Source organism: Euleptes europaea, chromosome 1, assembly GCF_029931775.1.
Source record: "Euleptes europaea isolate rEulEur1 chromosome 1, rEulEur1.hap1, whole genome shotgun sequence".
NCBI classification, from domain to species: Eukaryota; Metazoa; Chordata; class Lepidosauria; order Squamata; family Sphaerodactylidae; genus Euleptes; species Euleptes europaea.
In genome coordinates this window covers 176,660,078-176,686,749 of record NC_079312.1, presented here as the reverse complement: position 1 = coordinate 176,686,749, position 26,672 = coordinate 176,660,078, and the positions used below count along the sequence as shown (strand labels likewise).

Here is a 26,672-nt window from a genome sequence, read left to right as displayed (position 1 = left end):
CTTTGATGTTACTGATTCAGTAACAGGCAGCCTCATGTAACCAGTCAAGCAAGACAGCAGCTAATCCACCGCTGAGAGCTGAGATGTAACTACACTTCTGCACCGAGTGGGGAATCCCAGAAGGGTGACTTTCTCCTCTCCTCTCTCCCCTCCCAGGTGTTCCCCAGCCACTTCACACAGCAGCGGACCAAAGAGACCAACTGCGAAAGCGAGCGGGAGCGGGGCACGAAGCAGTCGTGCAGCCCTTGCCCAGGCCAGGCAGGCTCCAGCGGCATCTCCACTGACTTTTGGGACCTGCTGGTCAAACTGGACAACATGAACGTTAGCCGCAAGGGCAAGAACTCCATCAAATCGGTGCCTGTGAGCTCCGGCGCGGAGGGGGAGAGCTCCCCCTACAGCCTGGAGGCCTCTCCACTGGGCCAGCTAATGAACATGCTCTCCCACCCGGTCATCCGGCGGAGCTCCCTGCTGACCGAGAAGCTGCTGCGCCTACTCTCCCTCATCTCCATCGCTCTGCCCGAGAACAAGGCCGCCGCGGCCGAGGGAGCAGCCAACCACGCCACCACCGCTGCTGCAGCCGCCGCCGCTGCCACCACCACCGCTGCCACCACCACCCCAGCGCCTGCTCCCGCCCCTGCCCTGGCTGCGGCAGCTGCTGTGGCTGCTGCCACTGCAGCTGCCACTGCTGCTTCTATCGCCACCTCCGGAGTAACGGCCACGTCTACTGCCCCCATCACTGTGACCAGTAAGTCCTGCACTTGTGTGTGTGTGTGGGTTCGGGTTCTTCTCTTCCCCAGCGTGGTGTAGTGGTTAAGAGCGGTGGTTTGGAGCGGTGGACTCTGATCTGGAGATCTGGGTTTGATTCCTCCACTGCTCCACATGAGCGGCGGAGGCTAATCCTGTGAACCGGGTTGGTTTCTCCACTCCTCCACATGAAGCCAGCTGGTGACCTTGGGCTAGTCACCACTCTTTTAGCCCCACCTACCTCACAGGGTGTCTGTTATGGGGAGGGGAAAGGAAAGTGATTGGAAGCCCGTTTGAGTCTCTCTTAAGTGATAGAGAAAGTCGGCATATAAAAACCAACTCCTCTTCTTCTTTGTAGGAAACCAAGCCTTACAAGGAAAGGTTGAGGGAGTTGAAAATGTTCAGTCTGGAGAAGGGGAGGTTGAGGGCGGACAGGATTGCTCTCTAAGTATTTGCAGGGCCGTCACTTGGCGGAGGGCAGGGAGCTGTTCCTGTTGGCAGCAGAGGATAGGACTTGCAATAATGGGTTTAAATTGCGGATGGAAAGGTACTGGCTGGATATTAGGGGAATTTTTTTTTTTTTTACAGTAAGAGTTGTTCAGCAGTGAAATCAGCTCCCTAGAGAGGCAGTGAGTTCCCCCTCCCTAGCAGTCTTGAAGCAGAGGCTGGACAAACACTCAGGGATGCTCTAGGCCCGTGTTGGCGAACCTATGGCACGTGTGCCCGACTCGGCACGCGTAGCCCTCTTTGCCAGCATGCACGAGGGACGGGGCGAGGAACCAGCAAGCCGGCAGCCAGGAGAAGACGGGGTGCAGAGACGCAGCGGCACGCCGCCGCACCGCAGCTGTAGCCACGCCGCCCAGCTGAGAGTCAGCCCGGAGAGGGCCAGGCTCGCATTTCCCGCCCCCCCCTCCCATGCGATCCTGGCCCTGGAGAGGGCCAGGCTTGCATTCCCTGCCGCCGCCCCCCCTCTCCTGGGCACAGTCAGGCTGCCGCTTTCTTCTCCCCACCCACCATGCAGGCCAGGTCTACTCATTGGTTTCAAAGCGCATAGAAACCAATGGGTAGACCTGGTCTCTGTGGGGGGGGGTGTCTCAGTCAGGATGCCAGGTCTACTGCCATGCAAACCAATGGCTAGACCTGGCCTCCGTGGGGGGGAAAGCCCCATCTCCATCCAGAGGCCAGGTCTACCCATTGGTTTGCATGACAGTAGACCTGGCCTCCCGACTGAGACTCCCATGGAGGCCAAGTTCTAGAGAAACCAATGGGTAGACCTGGCCTCCGTGACAGGGGAAGCTTTCCAACGGGGACTCCCCCCACCTGGATAGCCCGGAGCAGTTCAAAGCCCCCCCCCTTCCCTGGACTGCCCACTCCCCAGCTGTTGGCACTTTACGATAAATAAGTGGGTTTTGGGTTGCAGTTTGGGCACTCGGTCTCTAAAAGGTTCACCGTCACTGCTCTAGGCTGATCCTGCATTGAGCAGGGGGTTGGACTAGATGGTCTGTATGGCCCCTTCCAACTGTATGATTCTTTTATTCATTTCGTTCCCTTTCTGAGTTCTAAGACCAAGGGCAGGATTTTTGTCTTACTTTGCCCCAGAAATGTGGGTTTTCTGATATATATGCAACCTTGCATAATTTTGCTGTTTCCCCCCCCAATCTTTTGTGTATTTGTGGTTTTGAAAGGTCTGTCAGTGGCTACTAGCCATGGTGACTAGGGGGAACCTCCACATTCAGAGGCAGTTAGATACCAGTGCCTGGAGGCAACATCAGGGGAAGGCCTCAGCCTCTGTGTTCTGTTGTTGGCTCTCCACAGTGGTTGGCCAGTGGGTGAGACAGGATGCTGGACTAGAATGACCACTGGTCTCTTCTTGTGTTAAAAACAGGGAGGAACACTGAAGCCCTCTGACCTCACCCTCCAGCTACTGGGAATCTTAACTCAACCGCTCCTCTGGCCTGTTGCTTGAAAGCATAAGGGGCAGAAATCTGCTTTCTTTTAATAGGAAAGCTAGTGCTTCTGGGATGCTGGTTTTGCTGCCTGATTCCACACTTCCTTTTCTGCATTTGATAACCCACAGAATGGGGTGATGCCAATAAGGAGAGGAGGTAAAGCTGTATGCCACTTCCACTGGAAATAGACCGCGATGGGTAGTTGTGTTGGTCTGCAGCGGTAGAAAAGAGCAAGAGTCCAGTCGCCCCTTAAAGACTAACAAAATTTCTGGCAGGGTATGAGCGTTCGTGAGTCACACTTTGCTTCTTCAGATATCTGAAGAAGCGAGCCGTGACTAACGAAAGCTCCTACCCTGCCAGAAATTTTGTTAGTCTTTAAGGTGCTACTGGACTCTTGCTCTTTTTTTACTTCCACCAGAAAGCAGCCACTAAGGCCTTTGAGTAGGAAAGGTAGACAAGGTCCTGTAGAATAGCCAGAGGCTACCCCAAAGAGGCACAGGCTCAGAAACGTGGTTAAGGTTGCACCAGTTGTTCCTCCCAATCGATGTGTTAATCCCAAGGGGATACTAGAATGAATGAATGAACGAACGAATGAATACGTTTATTTGTATAGGCCGTAGGCCGTTACAAAACACCATCAACAAATAAGACCCATTATAATCTTCTCGTCCTTGGCAGCTGTTGCAAAAAACAGCAAATCGCCAGCCAAGGTGAGCGACGGGGGAGGCGGAGGCGGGCCCGACAGCAAAATGGCAGCCTCAGGCCTGACGGAGAACCAGTTACAGCTATCCGTGGAGGTGAGGCTTTTTGTGAAATCGGGACAGGGGGCCACACTCCGTATGGAAGGCCAGGGGGAGGGTTCAGCCTTCCACGGGGTCACCGACTCTCTTCTCCCGCCCTAGGTGCTGACGTCCCACTCCTGCTCCGAGGAAGGCCTAGAAGACGCCGCCAATGTCCTCTTGCAGCTCTCGCGGGGTGACCCGGCCACCCGGGACACCGTCCTCAAACTGCTGCTGAACGGAGCTCACCAGCTGGGCTACACTCTCTGCAAGCAGATAGGTAGGGAGAAACAGGGCTGGGGGGGCAGTGCCAATTGGAGGAGGTGGCCGGGGGTTGGGGGCCGGGCGGTCTTCAGCACAGAGGACCTGAGCAGGGGGTCAGGGTGTAAAGGTCACACTAACAAGTAGGTTGCTCGTATCCACAGGGTTTGGGACGCACCACTCTGAGCCAGCATGGTGTAGTGGTTAAGAGCAGTGGTTTGGAGCGGTGGAGTCTGATCTGGAGACTGGGTTCAATTCCCCACTCCTCCACATGAGCAGCGGAGGCTAATCTGGTGAACTGGATTTGTTTCCCCGCTCCTACATATGAAGCCATCTGGGCAACCTTGGTCTAGTCACAGCTCTACTAAGAGCTCTCTCAGTCCCACCTACCTCACAGGGTGTCTGTTGTGGGGAGGGGAAGGCTGGTTTGATTCTGTCTTAAGTGGTAGAGAAAGTTGGCATATAAAACCCAACTCTTCTTCTTCTTCTCTGAGTGCAACTGCTGATGTCCGCATGCTTTGTGCAAAATATAAAGGAACTTAAACTTCCCAGGGACTACATCCTAACGTTAGGAAGCGGGGGAAGGTTGGATAGGCAGCCTTGCAAACCTAGCGTTTTGGCCAGAGGAAACTTAGATCAAACTCTGTATATGAAATGGAGAAGAGCCTTTAGCATGGCTAGTGAGCCTGGAACAGGGGCGTGCATTTTGCAAAGCCAAACCAACCAACCCCCCCTGAAAAATTCATTATTTTTCGGGGGGGGGGGTCCTCCCGAAAAAATGGTAGTGATTTAAGGGAGCTGAAAAGTGGATCCCCCCCAGTGCTCTGCTTTGCCCGGGGGGGGCTATAATGCTGTTAAGACGGCTCTGCTCGTAGTGTTCCATTAGCGCAACTCCCCCTGTTTTCTCTCCCTTGAGATCCACTTCAGTCTCGCACAAGCTATTAACCAGCTTGGCTGATCCTTGGCTGAACCAGAGCGGTTCTTGTAACGAGCAAATCTGTCTCGGCTGCAGCACGTGGCTGGCTGGACGACTCAGAATTCTGGCGGCCGCCTAAACTGTTGCCCTTAGTTGCCGCTGGTTGCAGGAATTCCCTTCCGAACCGGCTGCCTGGATTTCTTCCTTGCCGTGACGGTCAGATGTGCCAATGCACCCTCTGGTATACTGTTATCCCTCACTCTTATTTATTTATTTTAGTTCTACCCTGCCCTCCTCAGCCAAAGCCAGGCTCAGGGCGGCTAACAGCAATAAACACTAACAATGATCCATAATGAAATCATACATCACTATTATCATTAAAACTTCATTAAATAACTACATTTAAAATTAATCAATTCCAATGTTGGAACATATATTGGAACAGAGTATTGAAACATATCTCGACCAAACGATGTTTAACCTACTGTTATACTTTTATTTTGTTGTTGTTGTCTTTATAAAATAAACTTAAAATAAAGAGTTTTTTTAAAAAATAAACAGTTCCAATAAATAACAACTTATAAGGCAGTAACAAAGAAGCTCGAAACCCACAGTCAGTGTCCCCCAAAAAAGATCGTAGTGCCGGGGGTAGGATTTATTTTATTTGTCAAACTGCAGCCTAGCCTCTTAGTCTTAAATTCCCCCCCCCCTTTTTTTTTCCAGGTACTCTTTTGGCAGAGCTGCGAGAGTACAACTTGGAGCAGCAACGCCGTGCCCAGTGTGAGACCCTGTCCCCAGACGGGCTTCCCGAGGAGCAGCCCCAGACCACCAAGTTGAAAGGCAAGATGCAGAGCAGGTGAGTCTCCCCTTCCCCCCCCCCCCCCGGTCAACCCTCTCCTCCTCTCGCTCGAGCGCCCTTTGCCGACACACGAACGCTCCCTTTCTCCCCCCCCCCGACCCCAGGTTCGACATCGCCGAGAACGTGGTGATCGTCGCCTCGCAGAAGCGCCCACTGGGGGGCCGGGAGCTCCAGCTGCCCTCCATGTCCATGCTGACCTCGAAGACCTCCACGCAGAAGTTCTTCCTGCGGGTGCTGCAGGTCATCATCCAGCTGCGGGACGACACTCGCCGGGCCAACAAAAAGGCGAAACAGACAGGCAGGCTAGGTACGCCGGGCACGAGAGCATGGGAGGGGGCCCTCTCGAGCCCAGGTCGCCTCTGGGGCTGCGGGAGGGGGCCCGGAGTCAGGCAGCCGCAGAGACTGGGAAACCCACGGCTCCATGCGGCCGGAGCTCTGCTAGGGGTCTTGGAGCCCGGCGGGGGCGAGATCTGAATGCCACCGTGCTCATTCCCCTCTTCCTTGAGAGCCAGCGTGGGGTAGTGGTTAAGAGCGGTGGTTTGGAGCGGTGGACTCTGATCTGGAGAACCGGATTTGATTCCCCACTCCACATGAGGGGCAGACGCTAATCTGGTGAACCAGGTTGGTTTCCCCACTCTTCCACATGAAGCCAGCCAGGTGACCTTGGGCCAGTCGCAGTTCTCTTAGAGCTCTCTCAGCCCCACCTACCTCACAGGGTGTCTGTTGCGGGAAGGAGAAGGGAAGGGTGATTGTAAGCCAGATTGATTCTTCCTGAAGTGGTAGAAAGTTGGCATATAAAAAACTATTCTTCTTCTAACCTGGAGAACCGGGTTCGATTCCCCACCCCTCCACGTGAGCGGCGGAGGCTAATCTGGTGAACTGGGTTGGTTTCCCCACTCCTACACATGAAGCCAGCTGGGTGATCCTGGGCTACTCACAGCTCTCTTAGAGCTCTCTCAGCCCCATCAACCTCACAGAGTGCCTGTTGTAGGGAAGGGAAGGCGACTGTGAGCCGGATTTAGAGAAGGTCGGCATATAAAAACCAACCCTCCTTCTCCTTCTTCCTTCTCTCCCTCTTCCGGCAGGTACTTCCGGTCTGGGCTCAGTTAGCAGCATCCAGGCCGCTGTTCGGCAGCTGGAGGCTGAGGCTGACGCCATTATACAAATGGTACGTGAGGGTCAGAGGGCCCGGAGGCAGCAACAAGCAACAACGGTTAGCATGGTGCCTGTGGCGCTTGCAGGCCACTCATTTTGTTGATTTTGAAATTACCCCCCTTTTTTCCCCATCCCCTCCTCATCTTTTTCTGTCTCCTCTGCCCCCACCTCTTCCCCACTTCCCTCCATCTTCTTCTTCTGCCTATCTGGTCTGTCATCAGAGGATTCTCTCGGTGGAGGGAAGGAGACTTCGGCTCCTTGGCTGCCGTTGGGCTCCTAATGGTGCAGCTGCTCTTGGGGTGTGTGGGGGGGTGAGCGGTCCGTGAGCCAGACTCCGGCTTGCAAGTTCGAGCGGAGGGCTTTAGAAAGAGCCCGCAGAGGGATGACTCAGGGCCTGTCCCATGCGCTCCTTGTGCCTGCTTTCCCAGCAATTTAGGTTCTCCCCCAACTACACTTTGCCCTCTTCCAAAGCCTTTTGTCTGATAGAATCATAGAATCGTACAGTTGGAAGGGGCCACCAGGGTCATCTAGTCCAAACCCCTACAATGCAGGAAATCTCCCGCACCCACACCCCCAGTGACCCCCTACTCCATGCCCAGAAGATGGCCAAGATGCCCTCCCTCTCATGATCTGCCTAAGCTCATAGAATCAGCATTGCTGACAGACGCCATCTAGCCTCTGCTTAAAAACCTCCAGGGAAGGAGAGCTCACCACCTCCTGAGGAAGCCTGTTCCACTGAGGAACCGCTCTGACTGTTAGAAAGTTCTTCCTGGTGTCTAGACGGAAACTTTTTTGATTTCATTTCAACCCGTTGGTTCTGGTCTGACCTTCTGGAGCAACAGAAAACAACTCGGCACCCTCCTCTATATGACAGCCCTTCTAGTACTTGACGATGGTTATCATATCACTCATAGAGTTGGAAGGGACCGCCAGGGTCATCTAGTCCAGCCCCCTGCACAATGCAGGAAATTCACAACAACCTCCCCCACAAACCCCAGTGACCCCACCTCCATGCCCAGGAGATGGCCAAGGTGCCCTCCTTCTCGTGATCTGCCTCAGGTCATAGAATCAGCATTGCTGACAGATGGCCATCTAGCCTCTGCTTAAAAACCTCCAGGGAAGGAGTGCTCACTACCTCCCGAGGAAGCCTGTTCCACTGAGGAACCGCTCTGACTCAGAAAGTTCTTCCTAATGTCTAGACTGAAGCTCTTTTGATTTAATTTCAACCCGCTGAGAAGGGAGTTGAGAAGGGACCTGGACGTTCACTCTGTCCTCTTTTAATAATTTCGGTTTTGTGGAATTTTCACTCCTTTACCTACCCTTTTTGGGGGGGGGGAGGGAGCTTTGAGAGCTCGTGCACACATCACGTTTTGTCACTGGGCTGCAACTCTAAGCTTGTAACTGCTGCATTTACTTCTGGGGTGCAGCAGGCAGAGGCTCAGTAAGAATCTGGTTTGTGTTACTACACACACCTTTATGACAATATTGGCTACTTGCACTCTTGATTGGGTGACAGCTGCTCTGGAATAAACGTGACCCTCCAAGTAATGGGGGCAGCCTCCGAGCCCGCTTCTGCCCAGGTCTTTGCCCCCCACTAATGATTGGAGGGTCCTCTTTAGATAGCGGCATCTCCAGCTTCAGTGTAGTCGTGCTGTAGGGTGGAGACTCTAGCTGCTTCCAGCTGTGGCTCGAGGGCCTCATTCAACAAGAAGCTATTCCCTTTTAAAAAATACTTTAAAAAGAAGCTGTTCACTGCACAGAGCGCCTTGATGACAACTTCCGCCCTCTCTCTCTCCTCCCCTCCCCGTACTCTGCTTTCCAAGAGTTTCCCTCGCTCCGGTGCATGTGCTTCATCCTCACGCCCCTGGCTGTCAGCGCTCAGCCTTTCCAGATTTCACGCATGTCATCCTTCCTAACAATTCTCTACCCTCCCCCACCCCGCTACCCCTGTTAATTTCGTAGCTGTGCCACCGTTTCCCTCTCGGCAGACTCCTAGCTTGTGTGCAGCCGCATGTTTTTAACCTCCTTCGGTCTCTGTAGAGGGCTGGGTGAGGCGGTGGAGAGATCGCATACGGCTCTGTCCAGCGGTCCGTCCTCTTCCCTTCCTTGCGGGAGCCAGTGGGCCGGTACCCGTCCCCCCACCCCGACATTTGTTCCTTCTGTGCTCCTGGGAGGGAGCAGCCCCCTCACTAACTGCGCTCTCTTCTGTCCAGTCGGAAACAAGCCAAGCAGAGGGCTCCGTGCGAAGAGACGAGTCGCCCATGGACGTGGACCAGCCGTCGCCCGCCGCGCAAGACACCCAGTCCGTCGGTTAGTAGCTGCCTTTGGAGGTTGGAGGGGCGGCTTCCTTCACTGGGAAGAGGCTCTCTTCTGGGCAGGCCCTCCAGAGTCCTGGCGAAGGGGTCAGATCAGCTGCTTGGAATGGAACTGGAAAGTTGGGTTGGTCCCATGAACACGTGAAGCTGCCTTATACTGAATCAGACTTCTTGGTCCATCAAAGTCAGTAGTGTTTACTCAAACAGGGAGCAGCTCTCCAGGGTCTCAGGCAGGGGTCTTTCACATCACCTACTTGCCTGGTCCCTTTAACTGGAGATGCCGGGGATTGAACCTGGGACCTTCAGCATGCCAAGCAGAGGCTCTACCATTGAGCCGTGGCCCCTCCCATAAATGTAACTCTCCCATGTAGCTGCCTTCTACTGAATCAGACCCTTGGTCCATCAAGGTCAGTATTGTCTACTCAGACCGGCAGCAGCTCTCCAGGGTCTCAGGCAGAGGTCTTTCGCATCACCTACTTGCCTGGTCCCTTTAACTGGAGATGCCAGGGATTGAACCTGGGACCTTCTGCATGCCAAGCAGAGGCTCTGCCACTGAGCCACGGCCCTTGTACAGGGCCCCAGACCTCCGCAAACCAAGGCTCCCTATTTCTACAGTGTCGGAAGGCTCCCAGCAGGGCGAGAAGGAGAAGGAGGAACGTCCTCCGGACCTGCCGCTGCTCAGCGAACAGCTCAGCCTGGACGAACTGTGGGACATGCTGGGCGAATGTCTCAAGGAGCTGGAAGAGTCACACGACCAACACGCTGTTCTTGGTAAGGCGCTGGGTTGCTGGGTGGGTGGGGAGCACGGTGGGGGGGGCTGGGCCTGCCGTTCCTGTGAGCCTCACCTTCTGTCCTCTCCCTCCAGTACTGCAGCCCGCCGTGGAGGCCTTCTTCCTGGTGCACGCCACCGAGCGGGAGAGCAAGCCACCCGTGCGTGACACCCGGGAGAGCCAGCTGGCGCACATCAAGGACGAACCGCCGCCCCTCTCGCCTGCCCCACTGACACCCGCCACGCCCTCCTCCCTCGACCCCTTTTTCTCCCGTGAGCCTTCTTCCATGCACATTTCCTCCAGCCTCCCGCCGGACACGCAGAAGTTCCTCCGCTTTGCAGGTAGGCTCACGGACTTAGGAATGTCAGAGTGGTCAGGGGGCTAGAGCAACTGCCCTATGAGGAGCGGTTAAAACGCTTTAGGGCTGTGTAGCTTGGAAAGAAGGCGGCTAAGGGGAGACATGATAAAGGTCTATACAATTATGCATGGTATGGAGAGAGTGGACAGGGAGAAGCTTTTCTCCCTTTCTCATAGTAACAGAAAGCAGGGGCATCTGCTGAAACGAGGGTGAGAGATTCAAAACAGAAGGAATTATTTCTTCTCAGAACGCATAGTTAAATTGTGGAACTCCCTGCCCCAGGAAGTGGTGATGGCTGCCAACTTGGAAGGCTTGAAGAGGAGTGGATGTGTTCATGGAGGATGGGGCTATCCATGGCTACTAGTCAAAATGGATACTAGTCATGATGCGTGCCTATTCTCTCCAGGATCAGAGGAGCATGCCTGTTATATTAGGTGCCGTGGAACACCTTTCCTTTTATCCCTTAGAAGCTCCTTGATCAATTGATCTTGAGCAGCATATATCTAGTGTTGGAGGGATATAAGGACTGAAACAAATCTTGCCACTGACAATGTAGCCTTGGGGTCCCTGTCGCTTAGTAAAAAAGGCATTATGTCAGTCACAGAGGCATTGGATTTGTATATTAAAAGGGGGGAAATATAGTGCGATCGAAGTTCCTCGTAAAAGCGGCATTCCAAAAGGGCATGGGCTAATGAGTCAATAGAGCCAGTAGAGCAAGGGCAGATCCTGTCTGAGTATGGTATATTCAGAATTCTGCCCTGCATTACCATAGAAGGGTTAGCATTCAATCTAGCCAAGCAAAAAGCTCTACAGAGACGAGGAGTTGTCAGGTAATATGTATAGGCAGGCAGACCACGTGGAGGGGGTATTCCGAAGAACTGGGATGAACAGACGTGACGAGCACGAAAAGTAGTGCTGTTATAATCGAGCTCTTTAATGCGCTTTTTAATTTTGGCAAAAGCTTCAGTTTTCCCAAGATCTGATAACATATCCTGCGAGAAGCCCAACAATGCCAGTTTCTCATCTAAGATTTTTTGCCATGAGGATTTGAAAGGGTCATGCTTCAGAGAAGCTAGGAACCCCTCAGTGCTAAAGCACAGTTTAAGGTGTAGTTTAAAGGCGGCCAACCACGCCCTAGCTTCAAGTGACATTTGGCCAAACTCGGAATGAAGAGTAACGCCAGCAACACATCAAGGGGCATTTAGGAGTTTTCGTAAGAACTGAAGCAGTGGACAATCTATAGATTCATTGATGACTGTAATCCAGATGGCAACACCAAAGAGGATAATTGGGGTAATTTTCAGGTTAAAAACCTGAATAGCCCCTGGAATATATTTGCCACCTTTGGTGTGAAAAAAAATGGACAATAGCACCAACCCAAGGTTTAATTTTGTTGGACACTGTTTTTTGATGGGCATTCCAATTAGCCGTGGAACACAGGCAAGATAATGTTGCTGCAGCCGTCTTGCTTGTGGGCTTTCTGGAGGTACCTGGTTGGCCCCTGTGTGAACAGACTGCTGGACTTGATGGGCCTTGGTCTGATCCAATGTGTCTTTCCTTATGTTCTTATGGAGGATGGGGTTATCCATGGCTAGTAGTCGAAATGGGTGCTAGCCATGATGCACAGCTATTCTCTCCAGGATCAGAGAAGCATACCTATTCTATTAGGTGCTGTGGAACGCAGGCAGGATAATGCTGCCGCAGTCGTCTTGTCTGTGGGCTTCCCAGAGGCCCCTGGTTGGGCAGTGTGTGAACAGACTGCTGCACTTGGTGGGCCTGGGTCTGATCCAGCATTTCTTATATTCTTAAGTAAGCTTGGGAATGCCAGACAGGGGAGTGATTTAGCTGGATGGCACTCTGTTTGAGGAGGAAGCTACGAGGGATGCAGGAAGGTGGAAGTCATAAGGTAGACGTGGGGGTAGGATCTGAGTGACGACCAGGCAAGGGTGGCACTGTGTTAAGCGGTAGCCGGGGACACCGCCGTCGCAGCTCTGCAGCAGCATTAAGACGGTACGGTCAGAGGCTCATATCCCGACATTCGTATCCCGTGTTCCCGTAGAGACCCACCGCACTGTGCTGAACCAGATCCTGCGCCAGTCCACCACCCACCTGGCGGACGGTCCCTTCGCTGTCCTCGTCGATTACATCCGCGTGCTGGACTTCGACGTCAAACGGAAGTAGGTGGCGGGGAACGGGGGGACGACACCTATTTGTTTTTAAGTACAGAAAGGCATAAAAATCAAGGGGCCAACATAGGCTTTCCGAATATCAGGATACCTTAACTGAGATAAAAGTGATGATGAGCCCAAAAGAGAATCAATTACACCGGCACCACTGGGGCTTAAAAAAGTATTTAAAAACCCTGTGATTTATCATAAGCAGTAGAATTAAGTACCCAAAGGTACTTAAAATCAACATCCAAGGCCAAAAGTTATACAATATAAAGGTTATGTCAGTAATTAATATTTTTATATCTTTTTATTTATTTTTTTGGAACACAGCGTACCTACTGTCATAAAAAGAGTTTTAGAAAGTTATGTACATTTTTAGTCTGGAATTGTTTTGACCACTGAAAGAAGGCCATTTGGCCAAAACGCGTTTGGTCAAAGTCTAATTTTGTGATTTTATGTCTATTTGTGTTGTAGGTTTACATGAGCACGTTGGTTTGGTAGGCTATTGAAGGGCCTTATATATATGCCATTAATAAATATATACATATTTTGTATTGACATAACCTTCATATTGCGTAACTTTTAGCCTTGAATGTTTTTTTTCTTGACCTTTGGGTACTTAATTCTGTTGTTTTTAGGGTTGTCTTTTCCCCCTCTGTTGTTGGTATTATCATAATCAGTGCCATGACGACTGTAGAGGCCAAATCTAAAAACCAGATTCAAGAGGTAAACTCCTCAGCCATGGAGATCCAGGAAAGATGCCGTGAATCCTCCAAACTAGATTGAGTTTTCCCAGTGAAGCTGTTAATATATCCTGGCCTACCCTAGCATTAAAACTGCCAGCTGATAAAATATCAGCTTTAGTAGAAAGCTACTTCTGCTTTCTCCAAAAACTGATTGAAGGGAGAGCCAAGCCTGATGCCACAAATTGAAATTCTGACCTCCAGGCATATGCACGTCGATGCAGAGAATAGTGAGTTTATACAGCCAACATGGTGTAGTGGTTAAGAGCGGTTTTGGAACGTCCAGTTGTTTGTCTGGAGGGGGGCCCCCCCCATGACTCGAGGTGACGGCTGCTTTCTGCTCATCCTTTCCCAGGTATTTCCGGCAAGAGCTGGAGCGACTGGACGAGGGGCTCCGGAAAGAAGACATGGCCGTGCACGTGCGGCGGGATCACGTTTTCGAGGATTCCTACCGGGAGCTGCACCGCAAGTCGCCAGAGGAAATGAAAAATAGATTGTAAGGAACTCCTTGGCCAGCTGATAGAAGTGAGGAGGAGAGGGCTATTCATGGAGGAGAGGAGTATTCATGGCTACTAGTAAAAATGAATAATAGTCATGATGCATACCTGTTCTCTCCAGTATCAGAGGATCATGCCTTTTAGATGTTGTGGAACACAGGCAGAATAATGCTGCTGCTGTTGTCTTGTTTGTGGGCTTCCTGGAGGCACTTGGTTGGCCACTGTGTGGACAGAATGCTGGACTCGGTGAGCCTTGGTCTGATCCAGCAGGGCTTTCCTTATGTTCTTGTTATGGCGTTTCTAGAGAGGGTTGGCTTTGCTTTCTGCATGCAGGCAATTTGATTGTCCTTAGAGTCATTTGCTGCCCTCCACTGTTCCCACAAAACCTCCCTCTGATATTTGCGTCTTCAGTTTCTTTTTACCCTCTAGTGTGAGTGCACATCCAGAAGATGGGTCGCTTTTAAGTATTTGAAGGGCCGTCACTTAGTGGAGGGCAGGGAGTTGTTCCTGTTGGCAGCAGAGTACAGGACTCGCAATAATGGGTTTAAATTGAGGGCGGGAAGGTACCAGCTGGATATTAGGGGCGGGGGGGATTTTACAGTAAGAGTTGTTCCACAGTAGAATCAGCTCTCTAGGGAGGTGGTGAGCTCCCCCTTCCTGGCAGTCTTTAAGCAGAGACTGGACAAACACCTGCCAGGGATGCTCTAGGCTGATCCCGCATTGAGCTGGGGGTTGGACTAGATGGCCTCTATGGTCCCCTCCAGCTCTTATGATTCTTGCCAGCCCTTTGGTCTTAAGCTTCTCCTTCTCCTCAAGCGTTGCCCTGACCCCCGCTTCCTCTTGCAGGTACATAGTATTCGAGGGGGAAGAGGGCCAGGATGCTGGCGGTCTCCTGCGCGAGTGGTACATGATCATCTCACGGGAGATGTTCAACCCCATGTACGCGCTGTTCCGCACGTCGCCCGGGGACCGGGTTACCTACACCATCAACCCTTCCTCTCACTGCAATCCAAACCACCTGAGCTACTTCAAGTTCGTCGGCCGCATCGTGGCCAAGGCGGTGTACGACAACCGGTTACTCGAGTGCTACTTCACCCGCTCCTTCTACAAACACATCCTGGGCAAATCAGTCAGGTCAGTAACACCTTTCCTTTGTGGCTCTTCCCAGCCACATTTGCACACTTCCCTCTTGTTCTCGGGATTGTGTGGGAATTGCTCTGAGCTCAGCCGGTTTCCTTCCTCCCTGCAGGTACACAGACATGGAGAGCGAGGATTATCACTTCTACCAGGGTCTGGTGTATCTCCTGGAGAATGATGTCTCCACCTTGGGCTATGACCTCACCTTCAGCACTGAGGTATCCTGGCTCTCCCTTTCTACTGGGATGATTTCAGGATAGATCTCTAAGGAGGGGGAAGGATAGATCTCTAAGACTAGATCTCTAAGGAGGGGGAGGGTCCAGGATCATAAGAGCATGCCTATTATATTAGGTGCCGTGGAACACAGGCAGGACAATGCTTCTGCAGTCATCTTGTTTTCTATCCAGTGTCAGAGGAGCAGGCCTATTATCTTAGGTGCTGTGGAACGCAGGCAGGAAAATGCTGCTGCAGTTGTCTTGTTTATGGGCTTCCTAGAGGAACCTGGTTGGCCACCATGTGAACAGACCGCTGGACCTTGGTCTAATCCAGCATGGCCTTCCTTATGTTCTTATGTTGTCCAACCATGCCTAGTTGGGACAGACAAAAACGTCCTGGAATTCTGCACCCAGAAATTGCTTTGCACGTGTCGGTTTTGGTTTTGCGTAATACATTAATTGAAAATGGCTAGTTTTTGCAAAGTTTATCTAGCAGTAGGTGTGATGTCTATGTCTGAATGTCAGTTGCTGCTGCGGCACTTCTCTTTGTTACTACACCGAGGGGTATATCTAGGTCTCAAAGCAGGCTGCAGTTTGTAGATCTGCTGTCACAACCATTGTGTGGTGGGCTGAGGCAGTGCTTGTGTAGCTCTACAAGTAGTGGATTCCCGTTGCTGTTGCTGAAGCGTACAGATTTCAGCCTTCGAATGGGAGAAGGTCTATCTTGAGTGTCCTCTTCCTAAGAAGAGGCATGCCATGGGGAGGGGCTGTGGCTCAGAGGTAGAGCCTCTACTTGGCAAGCAGAGAGTCCCAGGTTCAATCCCCAGCTTCTCCAGGTAAAAAGGGCCAGGCGAGTAGGGGATGTGAAAGACCTCTGCCTGAGACCTTGAAGAACCACTGTCAGTCTGAGTAGACAATACTGACTTTGATGGACCAATTCATGGACTGATTCATTAGAAGGCAGCTCCATGTGTTCATGCGCCGGGGCTCTGGCAGTGATCCTCCTTATAAAAACAGGCATGTTACAAGCAGTGGTTCAGTGGTAGACCATCTGCTTGGCATTCAGGTTCAATCCCCGGCATCTCCAGTTAAAAACAACCAGGCAAGTAGGTGATGTGAAAAGACCCCCGCCTGAGACCCTGGTGAGCCACTGCCAGTCTGAGTAGACAATACTGACTTTGATGAACCAAAAGTCTGGTTCAGTAGAAGGCAGTTTCATGTGTTCCATGTTACAGGGGAGGGCTGTGGCTCAGCGGTAGAGCATCTGCTTGGCATGCAGAAGGCCCCAGGTTCAGTCCCCGGCATCTCCATTAAAGGGACTAGGCAAGTAGGTGATGGGAAAGACTTCTGCCTGAGACCCTGGAGAGCCAGTCTGCTGGTCTGAGTAGACAATACTGACTTTGATGGACCGAGGGTCTGGTTCAGTATAAGGCAGCTCCAAATGTTCATATGTTCATTCAATCTGCAGTTGCTTAGTCCTCTCTGGTCTTTCCCTCCTTCTCTTCCTCCCCATCCCAGGTGCAAGAATTTGGTGTGTGCGAGGTGCGGGACTTGAAGCCTAATGGGGCCAACATCTTGGTGACGGAGGAGAACAAGAAAGAATACGTGCACCTGGTGTGTCAGATGCGAATGACAGGTGCGTTTGGGGCAAATTATGCTGGGGGTGAGAGGGTGCGTTGGGTATGTGGTGCAGTGGTTAAGAGCGGTGGTTCGGAGTAGTGGAGTCTGATCTAGAGAACCGGGTTTGATTCCCCGTTCCTCCACATGAGCGGTGGACTCTAATCTGGAGAAATAGGTTTGATTCCCCACTCCTACACATGAGCGGTGGACTCTGATCTGGAGAACCGGGTTTAATTCCCCACTCCTACACACGAAGCTAGCTGGGTGACCTTGGGCTAGTCACAGTTCTCTTTAGAGCTCTCTCAGCCCCACCTACCTCACAGGGTGTCTGTTGAGGGGAGGGGAAGGGAAGGAGATTGTAAGCCGCTTTGATTCTCCTTAAAAGGTAGAGAAAGTCGGTGTATAAAAACCAACTCCTCCTCTTCTATGTAGAAGAGACTAGACTATGTAGCCCTGTCTTTGCTTTAAGTTGAGATCTCTCTGTTTCTTAATCCCGCGGTCACATTAATAGACCCACCTTTATAGATGCTTGAGTAACCCGTGTTATATCGCAAGCAGAGCACAGCTGCCCACGTGCATCCCTGTGTTCTAAATCCAATGAAATGGCCCAAGGAAGTCTGCCAAATGACATGCTACTGGTAGGTGGTGGAAAGTGCCGTCAAGTCGCAGCCAGCTGATGGCAACTCCATCGGGTTTTTAAGGCAAGAGACATTCAGAGGTGGATTTGCCACTGCCTGCCTTCATGCAGCAACCCTGGACTTCCTTAGTGGTCTCCCATCCAAATGCTCACCAGGACCAACCCTGCTTAGCTTCTGAGATCTAATGAGACTGGGGTAGCCTCGGCCATCCAGGTCAGCGCAGAGACGAACAAAGGTGGTTTGCCATTGCCTGCCTCTGCGTAGCAACCCTGAACTTCCTTAGTGGTCTCCCATCCAAATGCTGACTGGGGCCAACCCTGTTTAGCTTCCGAGGTCTGACCTGATCAGGCTAGCCTGGGCCATCCAGGTCAGGGCATGCTACGGGGAGAGGGGAACCAACCCCCCCCCCCACAGCCACTAAGGAATCCAGCTCGGGGTAACTGTGGCAGCAGCTGAGGTCATGTGCTTAAGCTGCACTCCATCTAGCAGTCAGTTCTGAAAAGCAGCTTTGTGTAAACGTCCCACAATATCCACGTGTGACAAAGGGGGAATGTGGACTGGATAATCTGGAAGCAGGGAGGGGCTGTGGCTCAGTGGTAGAGCCTCTGCTTGGCATGCAGGAGGTTCCAGGTTCAGTCCCCGGCATCTCCAGTTAAAGGGACTAGGCAAGTAGGTGATGCGAAAGACCTCTGCCTGAGACCCTGGAGAACCGCTGCCGGTCTGAGTAGACAATACTGACTTCGATGGACCGAGAGTCTGTGGCATTATAAGGCAGCTTCATGTGTTCATGTGAACCTCTTGACTTGAGGAGGGTCCTGGGTTTCTGAAGGTGTGTGTGAGTGGAGCTGTGGCTTCCCTCCTGGATTGCTCTGAGCTTCCGGCACCTCTTCCCTTGACGGGTAAGCTCTGCCAGCGTGATGTAGTGGTTAAGAGTGGTGGTTTGGAGCGGTGGATTCTGATCTGGAGAACTGGGTTAGTTTCCCACTCCTCCACATGAAGCCTTCTGGGTGACCTTGGGACAGTCACGGTTTTCTCCAAACTCAGCCCCACCTACTTCACAGGATGTCTGTTGTGGGAAGGGGAAAGGAAGACAATCGTAAGCCGGATTGAGTCTCCCTTAAGCAGTGGAGAAAGTCGGCACATAAAAACCCAACTCTTCTTCCTTCCGGCAGGAGCGATCCGCAAGCAGCTGGCCGCCTTCCTGGAGGGCTTCTACGAGATCATCCCCAAGCGCCTCATCTCCATCTTCACGGAGCAGGAGCTGGAGCTGCTGATCTCGGGGCTGCCCACCATCGACATTGATGACCTGAAATCCAACACCGAGTACCACAAATACCAGGCGAATTCTATCCAGGTTAGCCTTTCAGCTCTTACAATTTCTTCCCATAGTCCCCAGACTAACTGGTGTCTTCCTCTCCCCCCCCCCCTTACATTTCTTAGCAGTTTCATAATAATGTTTAGGTCTTTAGATTTTGAATGAAAGAGCCAGCGTGGTATAGTGGTTAAGAGCTGTGAACTCTAATCTGGAAACCAGGTTCAGTTTCCCACCCCTCCACATGAATGGCAAACTCTACTCTGGAGAACCAGGTTCGATTACCCACCCCTCCACATAAATGGCGGACTTTACATCTGGTGAACCGGGTTGCTTTCCCCACTCCTACACATGAAGCCAACTGGGTGACCTTGGGCCAGTCACAGTTCTCTCTGAACTCTCTCAGCCCTACCTACCTCACAGGGTGTCTGTTGTGGGGAGGGGAAGGGAAGGAGATTGTAAGCCGCTTTGATTCTCCTTAAAAGGTAGAGAAAGTCGGTGTATAAAAACCAACTCCTCCTCTTCTTCTTCCTCTCCCCCCCTTACATTTCTTAGCAGTTTCATAATCATGTTCTTTGGATTTTGAATGAAAGTAAATATTTCTGAGTTTGGGTCTCCTCTAAGTTTGTTCTCCACAAAGTGCATGCCACTGTGTAGCCTCTTTTGCAGACAGTATTTTATTTCTATTTGGCTCTCATTCCGCCCTTTCCCGACACAAGCCGGGCTCAGGGCAGCCAACAACAAACAATACTATTTGAATAAAATACAATCTTGAGACATAAACATATTAAAGATTTTCAAAATCTGCAGTTAACTTTAAAATCCAGATGGCGCCCCTACTACAATAAGAGAGTGGGAGCCAGTGTGGTGTAGTGGTTAAGAGCAGTGCTTTGGAGCAGTGGACTCTGATCTGGAGAACCGGGTTTGATTCCCCTCTCCTCCACACAAGCGGCGGAGGCTAATCTGGTGAACTGGATTTGTTTCCCCACTCCTCCACATGAAGCCAGCTGGGTGACCTTGGGCAAGTCACAGCTCTGTTAGAGCTCTCTCAGCCACACCTACCTCACAGGGTGACTGTTGTGGGGAGGGGAAGGAGAAAGTGATTGTAACCCGGTTTGAGTCCTCCTTAAGTGGTAGAGGAAGTTGGCATATAAAAACCATCTCTTCTTCTTCTGAGACATCATCAAGGAAGAGGGAAAGGGGAAAGAAAGGGGGAGGGAGGCCAGCTGGAGTGGAACCATCGCTTTCCTCCGCCGTGGGCCTGGCAGAACATCTCAGTCGTGAAGGCCCTGCAGAATTGAGCCAAGTCCCGCAGGGCCCAATTCGATAGGGATTTCCACCAGGGCCAAAAAGGCTCTGGTTGAGGACAGACGGACAGTTCTTAGGCCAGGGACCGCCAGAAGGTTGTTGCCAGCTGAGCGCAGCACTCTTCGGGGTGGGGGTCTATTCCTGCATTGGCCCCACTGGATGCTTCTCCAGCATTTATATCCTGGAGGCCTCCAGGCTGCTGGTTGAAGGAAGCAGCCTTCCAAAGGAAAATGCCATCTTGGGCTGTATCAACAGAAGTATAGAGGATGCTTACATCAGAAGTGTAGTGTCCAGATCACGCGAAGTGATGGTATCACTTTACTCTGCTCTGGTTAGACCTCACCTAGAGTGCTGTGTTCAGTTTGGGGCACTGCAATTTAAGAAAGGTGTAGACAAGCAGGAACGTGTCCAAAGGAGGGCCACAAAGATGGTGTGAGGTTTGGAGACCAAGTCCTATGAGGAAAGGTTGAAGAAGCTGGGTATGTTTAGCTTGCAGAGGAGAAGACTGGGGGGTGATATGATAACCATCTTCAAGTACTTGAAGGGCTGTCAGAGGACGGTGTCGAGTTGTTTTCTGTTGTCCCAGAAGGTCGGACCGGAACCAACGGGTTGAAATTTCCGTCTAGACCAGTGGTTCCCAACCTTTTCCGTCTAGACCAGTGGTTCCCAACCTTTTTCGAGTCACGACCCCCTTTTACAATTGCCAAGTCACCTGCGACCCCCGCCACATTTGCATAAAGCTATAAAATGACATTTTCAATAGGCTAAAGAAAACACTTTAAAAATAGATTTTTCAGAATATGATTAGGCAGTTCATAAGAGGGAGGGCATCGTGGCCCTCTTCTGGGCATGGAGTAGGGGTTATTGGGGTGTGTGGGGGGGAGGGAGTTGTGAATTTCCTGCATTGTGCAGGGGGTTGGACTAGATGACCATGGTGGTCCCTTCCAACTCTGTGATTGTATGAAAGGCTGCAGGTAAACAAACGAGCAAACAGATAAATGGGATGGATAAAGAAAGGAAGGGGATTGCGAACCAGGAAGGGGCTGCCACCTGTTGTTGGTCCTCTGCACAATCCCTGAGTTCATGGGGGGGGCAGCTGGAGTCTCCAGATGGGGACTACACCAGTTTCTCCCAGATGTCATGCTTACTTGGTGTAGGGGGGCTGTGGTGGCTGTGGGAGGGGGCGCGCTGGGGAGGGTGCCCTTACCTGGATGTAGCCCCTCTGGAGGTAGCTGTAGGGCTGGCATCGCTGGAAGTCGGCGCGGACCTCCTGGCTGGCGGCGTTCAGGGAGTTGGGGCCGGGGCAGGCGCGGCATCGGCAGGCGCGCAAGCAGCACGCCCAGCGGAGGATGGCGGCGGCAAAGGGCAGGTCCCCGGGCGGGCGGAGGGGGGCCTCCTGCCGGCAGCGCCGCCCGCACTCCAGGCGCGCCTCCCACAGGGGGCGGTGGGCGGCGAGGGCACACTCCAGGCAGCGCACGGCGGCAGCGAAGTCCCCCCGCCCATGCGCCTCCACGCCGGCCGCGTAGAGTGCGGCGAAGGGCTGCTGGGGGCCCGAGGGGCAGGATGCCCCCTCCCCGCCCTCTCCCGACGCCCCCAGCAGCTGCAGCAGCCGGGCGAGGGGAGCATCTTCAGGGCGGGACGGGACGGGGGGCGCAGGTGGCCCCAGGCGGCAGGAGGAAGCGGCCCCGGCGGCAGAAGGGGGCGCGGGGCGGCGTCCGCTCCGTCGGCTGGGAGCGCCCCGAGGGCTCTGGCATGCGGCAGGACCTGCAGCCCTGCGATCCACCAACCGACCAGCGCGCCTGGCCGCTCTGCTGCCTGCCTGCCACTCCCTCCTCCACCAGAAAAATAAAAATAATTACAAGTAAAAATAACGTGGCGACGAACCCCCAGAAAACACTTCGACCCACTGGTTGGGAACCACTGGTCTAGACAATAGGAAGAATTTTCTAACAGAACAGTTCCTCGGTGGAACAGGCTTCCTCGGGAGGTGGTGAGCTCTCCTGCCCTGGAGGTTTTGAAGCAGAGACTAAATGGCCATCTATCAGCAATGCTGATTCTATGACCTTAGGCAGATGATGAGAGGGAGGGCATCTTGGACATCTTCCGGGCATGGAGTAGGGGGTCACTGGGGGTATGGGGGGAGGTAGTTGTGAATTTCCTGCATTGTGCAGGGGGCTAGACTAGATGACCCTGGTGGTCCCTTCCAGCTCTGTGATTCTATGAAACCTGTCCCGATTCTCCTCCCCACTCCTTCTGTTCTTTTCCACAGATCCAGTGGTTCTGGCGAGCGCTGCGCTCCTTCGACCAGGCCGACCGGGCGAAGTTCCTGCAGTTCGTCACGGGCACATCCAAGGTTCCTTTGCAGGGCTTCGCTGCCCTGGAGGGCATGAACGGCATCCAGAAATTCCAGATCCACAGAGACGACCGCTCCACAGACAGATTGCCTTCTGCTCACACGTGGTAAGAGGAAAGGAAGGGGTGTGTGTGTATTGATCATACCTGGTGTTCGCCTGCAGCATGCCACAAACCTGTCCCAGTGCCCCTGTTGCAGTAAGTACTGGATGCAAACGGAACCACGGTGCCTTGAAATATGAATAATCTGCATTCATATGATCGTGGTGTGTAGCCAGTGCATCCCAGATCTGCAATCTCACTGTTAAATATTACCTTATTGTCAATGTGATGAATGTACGTTGTTGGATGCCGTCACCTTTAAAGGCGCTCCCCCATGCACCTTCGGTACCTGTCAGCTTGCTTACCTGGAGACACAACTGAAGGTGGGTAGGGAGAAGGGGCAGGACTCCAGCGTGGCTGGGGGGAAAAAGGGAAAGTAGATTCGGTTGCGTGTCTTCAGTCTTCCTGTGCCAGCAGCTGATTTGTAGGCGCCTGTCAAGACTCGAGCTCTCTGATTGGCAGCTCCCGGGTTCTTAATTCTGGAATGCCTAATCTGTGTGGCCCTGTTGAGAATCCCTGCTTTAGCCCAAGGTCTGCTGCAGCCTGTGCAAGTATCTCCCCCCATATTTGCTACTTTTATAAGAACATGAGAAAAGCCCTGCTAGATAGGACCAAGGCCCATCAAGTCCAGCGGTCTGTTCACACAGTGGCCAACCAGGTGCCTCTAGGAAGCCCACAAGCAAGACAACTGCAGCAGCATTTATCCTGCCTGTGATCCGCAGCACCTAATATGATAGGCATGCTCCTCTGATACTTGAGATAATAGGTATACATCATGACCAGTATCCATTTTGACTAGTCGCCATGGGTAGCCCCATCCTTCATGAACACTACCACTCCCCTCTTAAAGCCTTCCAAGATGGCAGCCATCACCACATCCTGGGGCAGGGATTTCCACAATTTAACTCTGCATTGTGTGAAGAAATACTTCCTTTTATCTGTTTTGAATCACCCTCCAGCTTCAGCAGATGACCCCGTGTTCTGGTATAATGAGAGGGAGAAAAGCTTCTCCCTGACCACTCTCTCCATACCATGCATATCATATCTCCCCTTACTCACCTTCTTTCTAAGCTAAACAGTCCTAAGTGTTTTCACCTCTCCTCATAGGACAGTTGCTCTAGCGCCCCCCCCCCAATCTTTTCGGTTGCTTTTTTCTGCACCTTCTCAAGCTCTGCAATATCCTTTTTAAGGTGACCAGAAGTGTACATAGTATTCCAAGCGTGGCCTTGCCATAGCTTGGTACAAGGGCAGTATAATAGCAGAGGGCCAATGTGGTGTAGTGGTTAAGAGCGGTGGTTTGGAGCGGTGGACTCTGATCTGGAGAACCGAGTTCGATTCCCCACTCCTACACATGAGCGGCGGAGGCTAATCCAGTGAACTGGATTTGCTTCCCCCCACTCCTACATATGAAGCCAGCTGGGTGTCCTTGGGCTAGTCACAGCTCTCTCATCCTCACCTACCTCACAGGGTGTCTGTTGTGGGGAGGGGAAGGGAAGGTGATTGTGAGCTGGTTTGATTCCTCTTTAAGTGGTAGAGAAAGTCGGCATATGAAAACCAACTCTTCTTGGAGTGGTGGACTGTGATCTGGAGAACCAGGTTCGATTCCCCACTCCTCCACATGAGCGGCGGAGGCTAATCTGGTGAACTGGATTTGTTTCCCTGCTCCTCCACACAAGGCCAGCTGCATGACCTTGGGTCAGTCACAGCTCTGATAGAGCTCTCTCAGCCCCACCTACCTCACAGGGTGTTGCTGGGAGGGAAGGGGATTGTAAGCCAGTTTGATTCTCTCTTAAGTGGTAGAGAAAGTCTGCATTTAAAAACCAACTCTTGTTCTTCTTCTTTGTTTTCTTCCCCCCCTTTCAGTTTCAACCAGCTGGACCTCCCTGCCTACGAAAGCTACGAGAAGTTGCGCCACATGCTGCTACTGGCCATCCAGGAGTGCTCGGAGGGCTTCGGCCTGGCATAAGGGTGGCTGCAGCTGCCATATTTTTCTACTGTCAGACTCGGGGAGCGATGGGAGGGGAGTGGAACCGGGTGATGCTCCTCCCCCCTTTTCCAACCACCCGCGTGTGTGTGTGCGTGCCCTGCTGCCCCAACCCACCCCTATACCGAAGAGAGCCAGAGACCCCCAGCCAACCCAGCCGTCTTCGGAGGCGGGGCCGGGGCGCAACCCGGAGAAGAGGAGGAGGAGGAGAAGAAGGAGAAAAAAAAAAGACAAATTATATATATAAATATATATATATTTTTTGGTTTAGTTTGCATTTCTTAATTTGTGCTTGGAATGTGTTGACGAGGCGGCGGGAGGGAGCATTTGGATTCTTTTGTTGGTCTCTTTCCTCGGCACCCATTTGCTGCTTGGGAAAGGGAACCTAAGGTTTAAAAAAATTCCAAAAAAGGAGAAAAAAAAACTTAAAAAAAATAAAAGCGCACTCTTGATAAGAACGGACTGTGCCATTGTGTTTATTTAGTAGGGAGGTAAGGAAAGGGATTGGGGGGTCTTGGCGTCAGCAGGAGGCGATAGTTCAGATTTCGGAAGAATTGGAGAAGGGAAGGGGGGACCTTCGTGCGTATCCTTGAATTTCATGATGACATTTGCGAAAGAGGGCAAGAGAAGGGTAGCAGGTGCCGCTCTTACCTTCGTTTGGGCTTTGGGGTTCGAATACGCATTCTGCGGCCTCATTGCTTGGGCAGCTATTTGTCTGATTTCACTTGTTTTATTTGCTTATTCATCTTCGCATTTGTAGCCCGCCCTCATTCCCAGTCCAACTGGCCTCAGGGCGGGTTAAAAAAGGTAAAGGTCCCCTGTGCAAGCACCAGGTCACTCCTGACCCACGGGGTGACGTCACATCCCGATGTTTCCTAGGCAGACTTTGTTTACGGGGTGGTTTGCCAGTGCCTTCCCCAGTCATCTTCCCTTTACCCCCAGCAGCAAGCTGGTTACTCATTTTACCGACCTCGGAAGGATGGAAGGCTGAGTCCACCTTGAGCCAGCTACCTGAAACCGACTTCCGTCGGGATCGAACTGAGATCGTGAGCAAAGCTTGGACTGCAATACTGCAGCTTACCACTCTTCGCCACAGGGCTCTTATCAGGGCAGGTTACAACCTTTAAAGTCAACAAAAACCGTAAGATAAAATCAATAATTAAAGCACGGCAAGCATAGCAATTTTGAAACAAGATGGTCATTAAAACAGTAGTAACTGCCGTAGACCGGACAGCAGAATCTCCCCCACAGATGCCAAATGAGGCCGCTAGATGGGCACCCGATGCCCAGCTGCACCTTAGAAACTGGACAGTCAACATACCTGGAGAAGACCCTTTTGCCCACAGCCTCCAGCCGTAGAGGCCTACTGTGTTTGAAATTAAGGCCTACTGTGTTTGAAACAGGAGGCTTCGGCAAGAAAGCATGAACCTTCTGAGAGGCTGAGGTAATTTGTGCATGGGTACTTGGACTCGCGCTCACCCCCTGTCTGACTCGGTCGTTCCTTGGAGTTCTGCACGAGTTTTCCATCCATTAGAACTGACCTCTCTGCCAGCCCTCGCAAGGTCCGGGTCTTCCCATTCCTTTGTTAACCCGACTCTTCCCTCTCCCCTAAGCTCAGCCCGGCTGAAATCTCCGTGCAGAAGGCAAAGCACAGGACTCAGAAGCTTGGTTTCTCTCACAGCCAATCACAAAGCAGCGTGTAAAGAGGTGGGGATTCAAATGCTTCCTGCTTCCTCGGAACTATTTCTGAGCAGAAGAAAGGCTTTCAAAAACCGAGGCTTGGATTTAAAAACCAAGGCTTAGGCAGATCACGAGAGGGAGGGCACGTTGGCCATCTTCTGGGCATGAAGTATGGGTGTGGGGGGGGAGGTGGTTCAGAGTTTCCTGCATTGGCAGAGGGTTAGACTAGATGACCCTGGTGGTCCCTTCCAGCTCTGATTCTCTCCCCTCCCCTTTCAGATTGCTCCGCTTTTTGTTTTTTGTTCTTACAATGCTTTTTCATGCGGCAATTGGGTTTGGGGGGGGTGATTTTCTTTCACAGTGAGCACTGCAAAGTAAGCCAATTACAAAGCAGCATTAAAAGGGCAGGACTTGATTTGAGCTTGGAGAGTGTTGGTGCAGAGATTCCCAACAGGAAAGTGTGGGTCCAGCAAGCAACGAACCTCAGGTAAAACGCCCATGCATAAATGACCTGAACCTCAGGGAGAAGGGCAAACGTGGTGGTTAGGAGCTAGTGTGTGCTTCTGAAACCTGTGGCACTCTGGGCCATCCCTGCGGGTAACCAGAAAAAAACGCACATGAAAAATGCCCACATGAAAATTGCTCACAAAAAAAACCCCACGGTCATAAATGCGCACAAGAAAAAAGCCCACATGGAAAGAAGCCCACATGGGGAAAAGCTCACACAGAAAAATACATCTGAATACTTAATATTATTTATTTGTTTTGTTTTTAAAAAATTACAACCATAACAATTTTTACAACCCA

The 26,672-nt window shown here is 52.0% G+C and overlaps 1 protein-coding gene across 1 annotated transcript in view; it reads left to right on the top strand.

Annotated features, from left to right (window-relative positions):
- HUWE1 (HECT, UBA and WWE domain containing E3 ubiquitin protein ligase 1) overlaps positions 1-24,213 on the top strand; it is a 141,855-nt gene extending 117,642 nt beyond the window's left edge. Inside the window, exons 69-85 of the mRNA XM_056867056.1 lie at positions 157-760; positions 3,372-3,490; positions 3,596-3,752; positions 5,373-5,505; positions 5,613-5,815; positions 6,594-6,721; positions 8,877-8,973; positions 9,594-9,749; positions 9,844-10,089; positions 12,166-12,283; positions 13,376-13,516; positions 14,364-14,651; positions 14,767-14,872; positions 16,388-16,505; positions 18,300-18,481; positions 22,017-22,207; positions 24,065-24,213. Of these exons, the coding sequence (XP_056723034.1) occupies positions 157-760; positions 3,372-3,490; positions 3,596-3,752; positions 5,373-5,505; positions 5,613-5,815; positions 6,594-6,721; positions 8,877-8,973; positions 9,594-9,749; positions 9,844-10,089; positions 12,166-12,283; positions 13,376-13,516; positions 14,364-14,651; positions 14,767-14,872; positions 16,388-16,505; positions 18,300-18,481; positions 22,017-22,207; positions 24,065-24,167 (3,090 nt within the window). The 3' untranslated portion in view covers positions 24,168-24,213. The remainder of the gene's footprint in view (positions 1-156; positions 761-3,371; positions 3,491-3,595; positions 3,753-5,372; positions 5,506-5,612; positions 5,816-6,593; positions 6,722-8,876; positions 8,974-9,593; positions 9,750-9,843; positions 10,090-12,165; positions 12,284-13,375; positions 13,517-14,363; positions 14,652-14,766; positions 14,873-16,387; positions 16,506-18,299; positions 18,482-22,016; positions 22,208-24,064) is intronic.
- Positions 24,214-26,672: the final 2,459 nt, after the last annotated feature.